General features: G+C 59.2%; 1 protein-coding gene across 1 annotated transcript in view; it reads left to right on the forward strand.

The window, feature by feature from the left end:
* The first annotated feature begins 1,875 nt into the window (after positions 1-1,875).
* LOC119099703 (protein O-mannosyltransferase 1) overlaps positions 1,876-13,654 on the forward strand; it is a 13,009-nt gene continuing 1,230 nt past the window's right edge. Inside the window, exons 1-12 of the mRNA XM_037222767.1 lie at positions 1,876-2,061; positions 5,816-5,977; positions 6,256-6,380; positions 6,681-6,857; positions 7,747-7,921; positions 8,445-8,694; positions 9,143-9,363; positions 9,689-9,818; positions 10,997-11,110; positions 11,710-11,863; positions 12,296-12,640; positions 12,981-13,155. Coding sequence (XP_037078662.1) covers positions 5,817-5,977; positions 6,256-6,380; positions 6,681-6,857; positions 7,747-7,921; positions 8,445-8,694; positions 9,143-9,363; positions 9,689-9,818; positions 10,997-11,110; positions 11,710-11,863; positions 12,296-12,640; positions 12,981-13,155 — 2,027 coding nt within the window. The 5' untranslated portion in view covers positions 1,876-2,061; position 5,816. The remainder of the gene's footprint in view (positions 2,062-5,815; positions 5,978-6,255; positions 6,381-6,680; positions 6,858-7,746; positions 7,922-8,444; positions 8,695-9,142; positions 9,364-9,688; positions 9,819-10,996; positions 11,111-11,709; positions 11,864-12,295; positions 12,641-12,980; positions 13,156-13,654) is intronic.

Here is a 13,654-nt window from a genome sequence, read left to right on the forward strand (position 1 = left end):
TCTGACACTTTTCACTTGGTGCATGCACAATATTATTTTTACACCACTTTTCTCATTGAAGGTTCAGCCTCAATGACAAGCCTTCATTCACAATTTGGTTTTCCATTCCAGCAAACTATTGCCGCTTGAAGGTATTGATTTTTGGTAAAACACTGGACTTTTGGTATAAGCAAGAAAACATTGACAGCAACACACTTGGAGGCCACCCAGGGCAGTCCCACCACTGGAGGGTGCTCCACCCCCTCCCCCCCGTAATAAGGTCTGCCGTTGCCCCTGCCCCATGCTGAAGAGCTGGCTGCCCCATCTGAGGCAGAATTTGACCTACCTGAACATCCCCTAGACCAGTCTGTCACATTTCACACACTAAACCACCAGTTCACCCTTAAGGTACTGAGGTATTTTCAACTATGTGGACCATGCATTTTACCCAGCATTGACTAAGGGGGGGGGGGGGAGAAGGAGGCAAAATTTGCCTCAAGCCAGTCAAAAATTCAGGATGATTCAGAAATGTGTCAGATGTCTGTGCAAAATTCAAAGTAGCCTTCTATTTATGAATTCCCTGTGCATACCTAAAGTGAAAATAACAAATAATTAACCCTGCTAAATCAAGCCAAGGGGTTTTATAGTAATATCTTATTTGCCAAATTAGACAAAGGAGTAAAACCACAGATTTACATTAGAAACCAAACAAAAGCATGTAAAACAAAACAGAACATAAACAAAATATAGATGGGAAATGTATGCAAATCAGTTCATCAACCATGTGCCACATGTTGTTTGAATTGTGTATCTAAATATCCATAAGTCAAACAATGAAGCATTGACAAAAAGCATGCCCAAAATTTATACTTCTGAAAACAAAATTGGACAGAACACATGCAACCAGGTAACCCAGATACAAATACGACAAATGTCTGTACCAAACCTCGGGCACTTGGTACATACTATTGTAAAAATAACTACCGCACAATTACCACACATTTGGTAATATTACGGCACGAACCCCAGCGAAGCTACCAATATCTTTCACTGTTACCCCCAAGGAACCCGTTGACATTCCAGTTGTCATTCAAATGTAAACTGTTTCTGTGGACATGGCTCACCTCTGGGAACACTAAAAAGATATTTGCGAGATCCGCTGCCGCGCACCCATTCTTCGTTCTCCCGCCAAAGGAGGCACCCCTCTGTTTCAGGGCTTTGGGGATCCCCATCGAAGCGATACGAGCCTGCACTTTTTGCCGCGATTTGCTGTGGTAGCCTAAAGGGAACAGGATAAAATACAAAGCGTGAATGACGTCACTGGTTGTCTAGCATCATCCAATGAGATCCGTCAGTTGCCGGCTATCTCATTTTGGATTACACGCATTGTGTTTGTAAATAGCAAAACGTTCATCAAATTTTTATCACTGAAAACAGAAAATAAAAGGGTGAGCATATTTGTTTGAGAATGTGATGACAATTTTACAGTCAGCCCTCAACTTGGCATGATTTTAATTCTCACAGATAGAAAAAAGCCAGCAAACGAGCAAAGTCTCAGAGCATGATATCTAAAGTCGTTAAGAATGACGTCGTTAGCGAAGAAGCGTAGTAGAATGAAGTTATGAAGAACATACTCCCTCGAAATGAAGTAGGGGACGACAGACGGATAAATATGAGTATCAGTGACGTCAGTTGTTAACTCTAAGGAAGTACGAAATTTACGTTATCAGTTTGGCTTCTTTATGGAAGGCCTTGCTTCAGTCTTTAATCGGAAAGTCCGCGGAGCGCCCAGCACTCGCGTCGTGACTCGGGTCGGTCGGGGAGCGTGGTGTGGCTGGTGCGGTGGGTGCTGTGTTCATTGCTTCAGAGGAAGCTACGCGGTGCCCTGGTTCAAGTTGCAGCTTTGGCAGCTTCTTAATGATGGCAACCGAGGACTCTGAACTTCGTCAAAGAAAAAAGAAGCAAACTAAAAAGACTACGGATGCCATCACTGGGCAAGTGGTCGATGGCGAGGAACTCGTAAAATCGGGAATTGAAAAATTGCAGGATCTGAAGAAGAACCTCGTGTCTGGAAGTGACACTGTGAGTAAAAAAGTATAGTATTCTCTGTAAAATGGCATACTAGCGGTCAAGCATAATGTGTGCAAGACTCGAGCTGTTGGGACAGTCGTGTCAAAATGTGTGTCACGTGCTGCTTGCGCCGAAGGGGAGTGTGAGCAATTTCTGCTGCCGGACTCTGGAAATCGGCGGATGGACAGGTTGATAGCGTTTCTGCTCGACATGGCTGGGCCGGATAGCATATCTGGTTTCCATAGCTTGATTGCGACTGCAGTATTTGTTGGTGCTGATGCCTGGCGTTTCTCCTTTTTATTTCCACCTCGCCGTGGTCCAAAGCCCCCCCGCCCCCCGCCACCCCGACCACCTGCCAACGCCAATCCTGCCTTGCTCTGCCCCGGCGCGCACTCGTGGCAGCAGCTGAACCGTGCCCCCGGGCACCGGTTGGCATGACAACGCGTCCCTCGCGCGGTTGAGCACCACTGAGGCCCTTCACTTTCACATCGCTGGCCGCGGCCAGCTCATCTTCACGTGGAAACCCAACCAACCGGTTTGCCTCGCGGGCTAGGGACGGGAGGGCTTGCTGTGAACCGAACACTGCATTCGGTGGGTAGTACAATCTCGGGATTGATGAAATGTGTCACCAAGGCCTTTGTTAGCATGCTTAGCGTCGGAGGATACTCCCGCACTCCGCCCCGTCTCCCTCTCCCCCCCCCCCCCCCCCCCCCCCCCCCCCCCCTCAACCGGCCAGATATTTCCCCGCTCTCGGCTGTTCTATCTCCGTTATTTATCGTGGCGTGGGGCAACCAACGAATCTCGATCGTGAGCTGTGGGAACGACACCGAGATTAGGGGAGCCTTTCCTTTCATCACTTCAATATGCTCAGTACACTAACTTAACAAAAATGATCTTAGACAAACAACGGACGCTTCTTCGTATGCTTCATGCTGTCGCGTGACATGTTTCGTAAAAATTGGCATTCAAAACTTTGTGGGGTCGAATATTGGCTGACAACCTTTGTGGGGTCAGTTATTGGCCGGGCAATATAGTGTTAATTAACAATCGCGAGATATCGTTGAGATCAAGTCACCGTTTGTCCACAAGACTGTCATAACCATTCTTAATTTGGAGACAGCAGGGGGTCGCATCGACCTCCCCCTCCCCCACCTGATCGCGTTATTACAAACGATGAAGGAGGGCGGGTGGATTGAATCCATGCTTAATGATGTGAAGAAACCCTTTGCGGCGCATTTCAGCGTCAGAAGAAATCGACTATCCCGAACATTTTGTTTTGTGTCTGCAAGTTGTCGCGCGGAGCAAGTGTTCTTGTGTGGGGAAACCTTCGGTATAATCGGCGCTTCGTATAGAGATTCTGCTGGTGGAAACGACCATTCAGGTCGCAGGTCTCATGTCCAAACGGATTGCCAGCGCGCATAATCCATGCACGCGGGGTGGAAGCCGCGCCTTATGAACATTGCCAGAGGGAAGGCACATATACGCGTTCTTTCTTCGCGCGGCTCCGCACAACTGTCGTCAGTGAGCGGAGAGTGAGACTGGGACATCAGGCTGTGGTCTTGCTACGAGCCGCTCGCGGCGCGGGACGAGTACAGGCTGCCGGTCGCGGCGCGTCGGCTGCGCCGGCCAGTTTGGCCAGCCGCCGGGCGGCCGACACGGACCGTTACCGGTCACACGGGCGCGCCGGCCGCGACCGCACCGTTACCTCCCAGACCCGGCGCGCCGCTGACGGCGGCGCCGACGCCGTGACGCTGATCTTCTGCCGGCCGGACGGTGACGCGCCGGCGCCCCGCAGAGTCAGCAGCAAATGCTCCCAAGTTTTGCAGGGGACGTCAGACGTCACTCAGGTGTCGCCCGTTGAACTGCGACTGCAGCGGAACAGTAACGCTTGCGGGGCGGGCGGCGCGCGCCAGTTGTCGGTCCGCGGTCTGCGCCGGCAGCCGACTGCGGCGGCGCGACTTGGGTGTTGACTGACTGGCCAGACGCGCGGTGATGATTCGAGAACTCATGTGCCATTTCGAGGTATGATGGGAGCTTTCACTATAACTGTTCTGTGCATGGGAACAGGCGGCAGTGACGTTGACTTACCAGGTGGAGCGTGACAGCTTCTGACAAGGCAAGGCGTTTTCTGATACACTAAAAACTCACCTTTGAAATAATCGTGAACAGGGTCCTGACCGCTGTCTCGAAAAATTACGCCTTTCTGAGGTTCGAACGTCGAGAAAAGTTGCGTTCGGCTCGTATGTTTTGTCTTTGGGACTCGTGATCCTAAGCATGCCGACTCGCACCCGAGCAAAAACCCAGGTCACCTATTCATCCATGCGTGGCGCTTAAAACCGGTTCGTGGGCCGTCGATAACGTCGCCATCTGCACATGAATTAGTCCCCTTTCGCTCCTTCACCGAACCTGTGTGGGGGCCTTTGAGAAGTTATTTTGCTCTGCGAGGGTAGATCCGCGCTTACAATTCACGACAGGGCAGCAATGCGGGGATCGTTACACCGTACGACATGTCTTGATAGATTGTGCCCGCCTCGCCTCGGAACGTATGCGCCATTTGGATCAGGATCCGTGCTTCAAACGCTCTATGGTGTGTTGGGAGACGACACCAGCTCAGTAAAGGACGGCCACATTTTAGTTATTTTGAAGACATACAATTCCATGTCACCTGTCGAACGTAACCATATCTCCCCGCTTTGTCAGACATTCGTTAGATGAAAAGTGGGTTATGGGCGCCATATGACCAACGTAGTCGGTGCGTCCCGAAGCCCAAATCATCATCATTATCAGGGCAGCAATACATTTGCAAGTGCGAGAACGGGCAGGCAACTTTCAGTGTTGCATCTCAGCTCACCTCCCGGGAGCCTCTGGAGAATACGCCCGCCCTTCCCCTTTCACCTTTTCACGTACCCTTCCCCCGGTATCCTGCCCTCCGGCCGACTCGCCATCGCCTGGCGGGTGGCGGCGGCGGCTGCCGCCGCCGAGACAAGTGAGCAGACCCGTTGTCTGACGGCTGGCGAGTCGTGACTGGCGGCTGGCTGTGAGCGGGCGCCGCCGCGTCCTCGGCGGCCTGACCACGACAGGCCCAACCGGGCGTGCCCGGCTACGTCGGCAGCCAGCCAACGGACAACGGCACGCCCCTGGCGCCGTCTGCGTCGGCTCGTGCCCCGACCCGACCTGACCCGACCCGCGCTGCCGTTGTCCTGGCGGCTGGCCGTGGGGGCTGGATGCCTCTGCGGTGCCCCCTCCAGCTACTCAGCCCGGCGTGGAGACGGGGTGGTGACTGTTCCGGTGCGATGTGACGTACTGGTCGCGTGCTGCAAATGAAAGCTGCCGGGCGGCCGCCCGCTGGCTGTGGAGGTGCACAGAGCAGGCACGATATCCGTCGGCATCCGGCGCGATCCCAAAACCGGTCCGGCCGGATGATCCGTGGCGGTAGCGCGTCTGGAGGCAGGCCGGCTCGGGCGAGGCGGGGGGCCCGGAGCGGCGCCGACGCCACATCTCGCCGCTGTGGCCCTCTGGATGGTGCGCGACCGAATTTCATCGTCCAGAAGGACGTTTGCGCTGCCAGACAGGCGGCAGCAAGCACGTCTCGAAGTGCCGCGAGGCTGCACACTGCCACGAAATCTCGCCTGGTAGGGTCCCAGATGATCAGCTGACCTGCGCTGCTGTGATAGGCTGCCTCCCACCTCTTTCGTGTTCTCGTCCCTGTCCCCCTCCCCGCCCTCGCCCTCGCCCTCGCCCTAACTCAGCCCCGTGTCTGACTCAGGATGAGGCTGAGAAGAAAGCCAAGCCGGTGGCGGCGGCGGCTCGTGCCCCTGCCGGCGGCGGCGTCCCAGCCACACCACGGCGTCGACTGGGTGGCGCTGGTGCTGCTGGTGGCCGGCCTCGTCACCAGGCTTTACCAGCTCGGCCTGCCCCGTGCCATCGTGTAAGTGCACCAGCCGCACGAGCGGGGCTGCCGCCGCTGCCGGCATAGCCACCCAGCCTCATCACCTCCATTTGAAGTGTAGCAGTGGTTGCAATGGTGGCCCGTCAGAAACAGATGTTGTTCGGTATATCTCGGCAATTCAGAGGTAGCTGTTCGGTTTTGTAAATAAGCTCAACACGAGCCCGAATGTTTTTATCACCACGTTATGGGAATGGCGTGTCTCTTGCGTAGCCCTGGTTTTGTTTTGGCGCTGTAGTAACTCAGTTAACCGTTTCCAGTTTTGACGAGCTCCATTTCGGCAAGTTCGCGGGCTACTATGTGAACAACATGTTCTTCTTCGACTCGCAGCCGCCACTGGGCAAGCAGCTGATAGCCCTGGCGGCGTACATCGCCGGCTACGACGGTGAGTGTAGCCCAGCACCCCGTCCCCAGCCCGCAGCCCAGCCGGCTGGGGACGACCCCAGTGTCGAGCTGCAGGCCATCGTCAAACGAAAGCTGTCACCCGCCAGTGGTTAAGAGTCACAACGCATAGTGCCTTTGCCCGTCCGAGGCCTTGGCGACCGTTCTCGACTGCTTGCCATCGTGTCAGTGCGACGGGGCGGTGAGTGGCGGTGATGCCCGCCGCGTGCGGAGCTCTCACCGCTGCCAGTGTGTGCACCCGGCTGAGCGCGACCCCACTGACGTGACGCCTCGGCCCGGGCAGGGGACTTCAGCTTCGACCGGATCGGCTCGCCGTACCCGGCCTCGGTGCCGGTGTACATGCTGCGTCTGCTGCCGGCCGTGGCCGGCTCTCTGCTGCTGCCAGCCGTCTACTGCCTGCTGCGCCAGCTCGGCCTGGCCAAGTACCCGGCGGCGCTGGCCGGCGTGCTGCTGCTGCTCGGTACGCGAGCGGCGGGGACGCGCCGACCGGCGGGCGGGGGCCGGCGCGCTGCTGCTGACCGTGTTCCCGTGTGGCCCAGCCGAGGAGACGGTCTCTGGCCGGGACCGTCGTCGGAAGCTGCGCTGGTGTTGGCGTAACGCGAAGCTGGCCGTGTCTGGCGGCCCGCGGTCTCCCGCGCGGAGTCGCCGAGGAGGGGGCCGACGCCGCACCAGACCTGTGCTTCCACCTCGAGATCCGGAGCCATCCTGTCGCCGGCGGTGCCCTGCGCGCTTCCCGCCGCTCGGCACGGACTCCTCGCCCCCCAGCCAGGTGACCGTCCTCCCAGCCCTCCGCCAGTCCGCTATCCTCGTCACCTCCTATCCTCATCATCGCAGTCATCACGTAGACGCATGAGTAGCGTGCCCTAGCCGCCGAACGCAACGCCAGTTATGATAGACTGACTGTGAATCGCCTCCAGTGAAGCAGAGTAGCACCAGAGGTGTCTGCCAAGTGTTCTTGAGCCATGAGTAGCTGGTCGGGATCGCGCGCGTTCTGTCTGAGGGTGTTGCGCGCGTGGCGCATGCTGTGCTCGCACACGTGTGATGCCGGGGTCCCGAGAACTTCGCCTCGGACCTGCCTTGGTCGAACCTGACCGATGCAGATCCGAGGCGAAGGCGAGGCTGCATCGTGGGTGGGGTCGGGCACCGAGCTGGATATCATGAGATGATAAGGTATGAGTCGGGACCGAAGTTGCCGTGGCACGAGCCGGGATGTGAGAGACGCTCTCAGCCCGAGGGCGGTGCCTAAGTGAAGCTTGCCTGCCCATAGAATATGAGCCTGGACCAGAGCACAGGTGGCCGTTTGCGACAGTGCACGACCAAAGCAACCTAATGGTGTCCTCATTCGCCAGAGAATGCTGTGCTGGTTCAGTCTCGGTTCATGCTGATGGAGCCGTTCCTGCTGCTGTTCTCCGTGTCCGGCGTGTTCTGCCTGCTGCGCTTCCGCCAGTACCGCGACCGACCGTTCTCGCGGCCCTGGCTGACCTGGCTGTGTCTGGGCTTCGCGCTGCTCGGGGCCGCCGCCACGTGAGTCAGCTGATGGTCTCGGATTCGATTCAGATTCGAATGCAGAATTCGCCGACGTTTGATTGGGGAGGACTCCTCCGTTGATCGGCGGGGAGGCTGTAGTTGTTTTACAGCATTTGACTGGCGTTAAGTTGCATTTGTTCCAATTGCTGATTTTAAAGCTGGATTTGGCGAGGTTCCGTCGATTCCGTATTATTTCCGTATCTGGCGTCTTGTCACTGCCTGTGATGCCACTTCGCAATGACGACCGCCTCACGGCCACAGTGCGCGCCACTCCCTAACTCCTACACTCCGCTCCAGTATGTGCCAACCCCTCCCCCCGCCCCCAACGTACTCCGACACATTGTGCACCATTCCCTCAGGACCTTCACTCTGTTGGCGTTCCCCACTCCCGCATCGTCCCCACTCGGTGGTCGCGGTGTAGGCCCTCGCTCACCCCCGCCGCCCCTGTGCCGCAGCGTGCGCTACTACTCGGTGGTCGCAGTGTAGGCCCTCGCTCACCCCCGCCGCCCCTGTGCCGCAGCGTGCGCTACTCGGGCCTGCTGACGCTGCTGCTGGGCTGCGTGATCGTCTGCCGCGACTTCTGGACTCTCATCCCCGTGCGCAGCATCACCAACCGGCAGCTGCTGAGCCAGCTGGCGGTGCGCGCGCTGCTCATGCTGGCCGTGCCGGTGGCCGTCTACCTGGCCAGCTTCTACGTCCACCTCAGCGTGCTGTACAAGGCCGGCGCGCACGACAACGTGATGACCAGCGCGTTCCAGGCCAGTCTGGATGTGAGTTGGGCGGGGCGCGGCCCTCGGGCGGGTGACCGTGCTACGACCTACGACCGTGCCGGGCGGGTTCGTGCGGCGCCCCAGCGTGGCCGGTGCGGGGCGCTGATAGGGGGCGTGGACTGGTGAGCACGCGGCCGAGCGCCAGCTGCGATGGGCTCTGGCTGTCGAGCCGGACCACCGAGAGGCGGCACGGCCGTCGTTGACGCGTGTTGCCTGCTTGCTCGCCGCGTCGCTTCCACGGGCGGTTAGTGCGGACGTAGTTGCCGGTAGCACGCCGCGTGTCAATCTGCCACGGGCAGCCCTCTGCCCCGCATATGCGCCCACCCGCCGTGGCGGCACGTGTCGCTTCCTCGCGCGCGCGCGCATCCGAAGCCGGCGGCCCGTGACGCCGGCCGCAGCGCGGCCGCTCGGCCTCGGCGCTGTGTGACGTGTCGTCCCCGGCCGCCAGGGCGGCTTGGCCAGCATCATCCGGAACCAGCCGCTGGAGGTGGGCCACGGCTCTCAGGTGACGCTCCGTCACACGCTCGGCCGCACCTGCTGGCTGCACTCGCACGAGGGCGTCTACCCGGTCAAATACGACGACGAGCGCGGCTCCTCGCACCAGCAGCAGGTCTCCTGCTACGGCTTCAAGGACGTCAACAACTGGTGGATCGTCAAGCATCCTGACGTGTGAGATGCCCAGACGGCCGCGCCGACGCGGCTCCGGCGCACGCTGCGCTGGTGTCAGCTACTCATGCGTGCATTTGTGGTGCGATGTTGAATCTCCACGTTTCGGCCGGGGTATGCTCGCATCATTCATGCGCGCGATATGGCGTCTGCCACCTTTATGTATCTAAGGATGGAATGAAAGGTGTAGTCGCCTCTGTCGCGCTATGTTAACGCTCGCAGGGGTTTCGACCTGCGCCTGTCCAGTGTCACCAACGGTACACCCCAGCGCCGTGTTTCGACGCCACTGCTCGCGCCGCGCGCCCGACCATCGTCCGTGCCGTTCCAGCGAAGACATGCGCGTGACGACGCCGTTCCGGCCGGTGAAGAACGGCGACGTCGTGCAGCTGGTGCACGGCATGACCAGCCGGGCGCTCAACTCACACGACGTGGCGGCGCCCATGTCGCCGGGGAACCAGGTGCAGCTCCGCGGCCGGCCGGCGCTGGCGCGTCGCCGGGGTGTGGTCCCCGGCCGCCTCGGGATGTGGTCCTCGGCCCCCCTGGAGTGCGTTCCCCGGCCTCCTTGGAGTGTGTTCCCCGGCCTCCTTGGAGCGTGGTCCCCGGCCTCCTCGGGGTGTGTTCCCCGGCCTCCTCGGGGTGTGTTCCCCGGCCTCCTCGGAGTGTGTTCCCCGGCCTCCTTGGAGTGTGTTCCCCGGCCTCCTCGGGGTGTGTTCCCCGGCCTCCTGGGGGTGTGTTCCCCGGCCTCCTTGGAGTGTGTTCCCCGGCCTCCTCGTGGTGTGTTCCCCGGCCTCCTCGGGATGTGGTCCCCGGCCTCCTCGGGGTGTGTTCCCCGGCCTCCTCGGGGTGTGGTCCCCGGCCTCCTCGGGTGTGGTCCCCGGCCTCCTCGAGTGTGTTCCCCCGGCCCCCTCGGGTTGTGGTCCCCGGCCTCCTCGGGGTGTGTTCCCCGGCCTCCTCGGGGTGTGGTCCCCGGCCTCCTCGGGTGTGGTCCCCGGCCTCCTCGGGGTGTGGTCCCCGGCCTCCTCGGGTGTGTTCCCCGGCCTCCTCGGGGTGTGGTCCCCGGCCTCCTCGGGTGTGGTCCCCGGCCTCCTCGGAGTGTGTTCCCCGGCCTCGGAGTGTGTTCCCCGGCCTCCTCGGAGTGTGTTCCCCGGCCTCCTCAGAGTGTGTTCCCCGGCCTCGGAGTGTGTTCCCCGGCCTTCTCGGAGTGTGTTCCCCGGCCTCCTCGGGGTGTGTTCCCCGGCCTCGGAGTGTGTTCCCCGGCCTCCTCGGAGTGTGTTCCCCGGCCTCCTCGGAGTGTGTTCCCCGGCCTCCTCGGGTTGTGGTCCCCGGCCTCCTCGGGGTTCAGTCGTGGTGCGAGCTCTGGTCGTGGTTTGGAGCAGGGTGAGCACGTGGCCCCAGGCAGGCGGGGCCAGCGCAGTCGTGCTTGTTTGGCGGCCTTCGCTTTTGTTGTTGTTTTCTTTCGTTTGGTTTTTGTCTTCTTCTTTTTTTGCTTTACCGCTTCACTCTTGTTAAGCCCATTCCGCTTCTTGAGACTTCCGCAGTTTTTTCGGCAGCTGTTCATCCAGACGGATGTGTGCCGATTGGATGCGCAGCTTGCCCAGCGCCCGCCCGACGTTACCGCCGTCCGTCGCGTTCACAGGAGGTCAGCTGCTACATCGACTACAACATCTCGATGCCGGCGAACAACCTCTGGAGGGTGGAGCTGCTGAACCCCAAGGACACCGGTGACGCGTGGCACGCCATCAGGTCCCAGGTGAGCGCACGGGACCAGCGCCTGGTGCTCGGGCTCTGGCGACGGCGCATGGCGGCGCGGCGTGGTGCCCAGTCAGCTGTGAGGAATGCCAGTGCATGTGCGCATGCTTTAGGCAATGGTCGCCTGTTGCGTGGACTAGACTTAATTGTTTAAGGGAGCAAACACGTATTGCGGAGACAGTCGTATACTGATTTTGCGTGTAATGCGTAGGAGGAAAATAGCGAGCCATTTCCACTGTAGTGTCTTGCACTTGTTGCGTACATCTGTTATCCAGGGTGAATGCCAAGACACCGCAAATCCGGTTATTATGCTTGACTAGTGGCAAGGATCCATGAAACCCCGTCACACACAAGTAGGGACTGGGTGGCGGGGCGAGGGGAGGGGCAAGTGTGCGTCACAAAAGTCGCGCCCATTGCGCCTGACTGAATGGCATTTAGGCCAGCTAACAGTCGCATGCTGCGAGGATGGGATCTCGAATCGGACCGGCACGCGGCAGCTGGGATGAGCGGCTGGTGGCCACCGGCTCACCGTCGATTCTGAGCCGATCAGTGAGCCCGGCGCGCCGACCGGGGCCCGCTCTGACGTGGCGGCTGCCCCAGGTGCGGTTTGTGCACGCGAGCAGCGGCCAGGCGCTCAAGTACTCCGGCCAGCAGCTGCCCGAGTGGGGTCACAACCAGATGGAGATAGTGTGCGACAAGGTGGTGCAGCAGGACGATACCATCTGGAACGCCGAGGAGCACCGCTACACGCTCGGTGAGTCGGGGAGCCGGGTGTGCTGCGGGGATGGGAAGGGGGCGACACCGCGCCACGGGTGGCGCGAGTACTGCCTCCAACTCTGTTGGGTGTTGAAAACTGAATTTCGGTGTTGCTTAACCACCCGTAAGTGTGGAGGGGACACCACAAACAACCCTGTCGTGTTTGTGGTACCGCGGAGAAGTCTGGGCAACGGGGCAATTGAGAGGTCACCGTCCCGCAGACGAGTTACCTGGCAACGTGGCGATTGTGTGGAATGGAAAATGCACTCGTGCTGTGTCGCGCTGCCCCGCCCGAAGTTGGCCTTTCTGGACGCAGAACACACGCGCACGCACACACGCACACTCCGACACTCACAAGCGGCGCGTGTGTGTAGAGCGTTGTCGGCCAAACTGGCGCGCTGACCTGGTTCCGTGTCCGCGTGCATGGCAGCTGAAGGCAGCGAAAAACAGCAGAAGGACATGGCCGGCGCCGAGATGCTACCCGTGGGCAACGTGGAGCTCTCCTTCTGGGCCAAGTTCTCCGAGCTGCAGATGAAGATGCTGTTCAACAACCAGGAGACGGTGCAGGGCCACATGTACGCCAGCGACCCGCTGGACTGGCTGTCGCTGAAGCGAGGCGTCGCCTACTGGATCAGCCCCGAGAGCAACGCTCAGGTCCACTTCATCGGCAACGTAGCCGTCTGGCTGGCGGCCAGCAGCTCCCTGCTCGGTTACCTGGCCATTATCGGCTTCTACATGCTGCGCCGCCGCCGCGCCTGCTACGACATCCCCGAGGGTGAGTGGAGGCGCGGGTGCGGGTGCAGGTGCGGGTGCAGGTGCGGGTGCAGGTGCGGCGACTATGGAGGGCGCTGCGTCCGCACCGGGCGTTGGCTGCCGATGTGTGAAACCTTACTGGTGGCGTCGCACAGTCCCCACCCTCTGCTCCTTTTGGGCGAATTGTAGCGATCAGAGCGAAGCAGGCCGTATCTCTATCACTGACGCCGTAGTCGTTTCGTGAATTTCTCTGCAAAGCTGCGCGTACGCTTTTCTCGACCTTCCATGTGAGTCCGTTGCGCTTGAGGGGGGTGGGGGTTGCTGCCTGGCAGCGTTACAACGTGAAGCCGTCTCTGTTGCAGACGAGTGGGACAAGATGTGTGATATCGGCCTGATCATCCTGCTCGGCTTCGCCTTCAACTACTTGCCCTACTTCGTCATCGACCACACGTTCTTCCTGCACCATTATCTGCCAGCGTACATCTTCGCTGTGATGATGGTGTCCTGCGTGATCGACCACATCTTCGTCATGATAGAGTAAGTGTGTGTTCACCCAGCATGATCGTGGTGCCTCCCCAGGGGATACCACCCGGAACCAGTGCCCCCCCCCCCCCCCCGTGAGTTTATGAATCGTCTGAAACAGAGAGCGTCGGCTCTGTTGCGTACTTCGTGCATTTCGTATCCAGGCTTTTGTGCATCGAGCGGCTTCATGCAGTGGTCTGTTGTGGGTCAAATAGTCTTGCGACACGTGTGTTTTTTTCTTTCAAGTCAGTTGTAAAATGCTTGTCACTGGGTTGTATTCTGGAGACTTTTGTGCTGTTTACTGTAGTATTTGTACCATCTTACGTGAAAAAGTGTTATTAATTAAATATCTGTTCACAAGCGTTTGCCTGAAATGGATGACAAAGATGGCGTTTTGACGTGAGCGGGTCAGAGGATATGCCACTTCATTCATTCCGGTCTCGGATGCTTATCGTTCTGAATTACATTTAGTTCAGTTGCAAATCAAATGACTGGACGCCCTCCGGCAATGCAC

Source organism: Pollicipes pollicipes, unplaced genomic scaffold (assembly GCF_011947565.3).
Source record: "Pollicipes pollicipes isolate AB1234 unplaced genomic scaffold, Ppol_2.1 Scaffold_4881;HRSCAF=5763_pilon_pilon_pilon, whole genome shotgun sequence".
Lineage (NCBI taxonomy): Eukaryota > Metazoa > Arthropoda > Thecostraca > Pollicipedomorpha > Pollicipedidae > Pollicipes > Pollicipes pollicipes.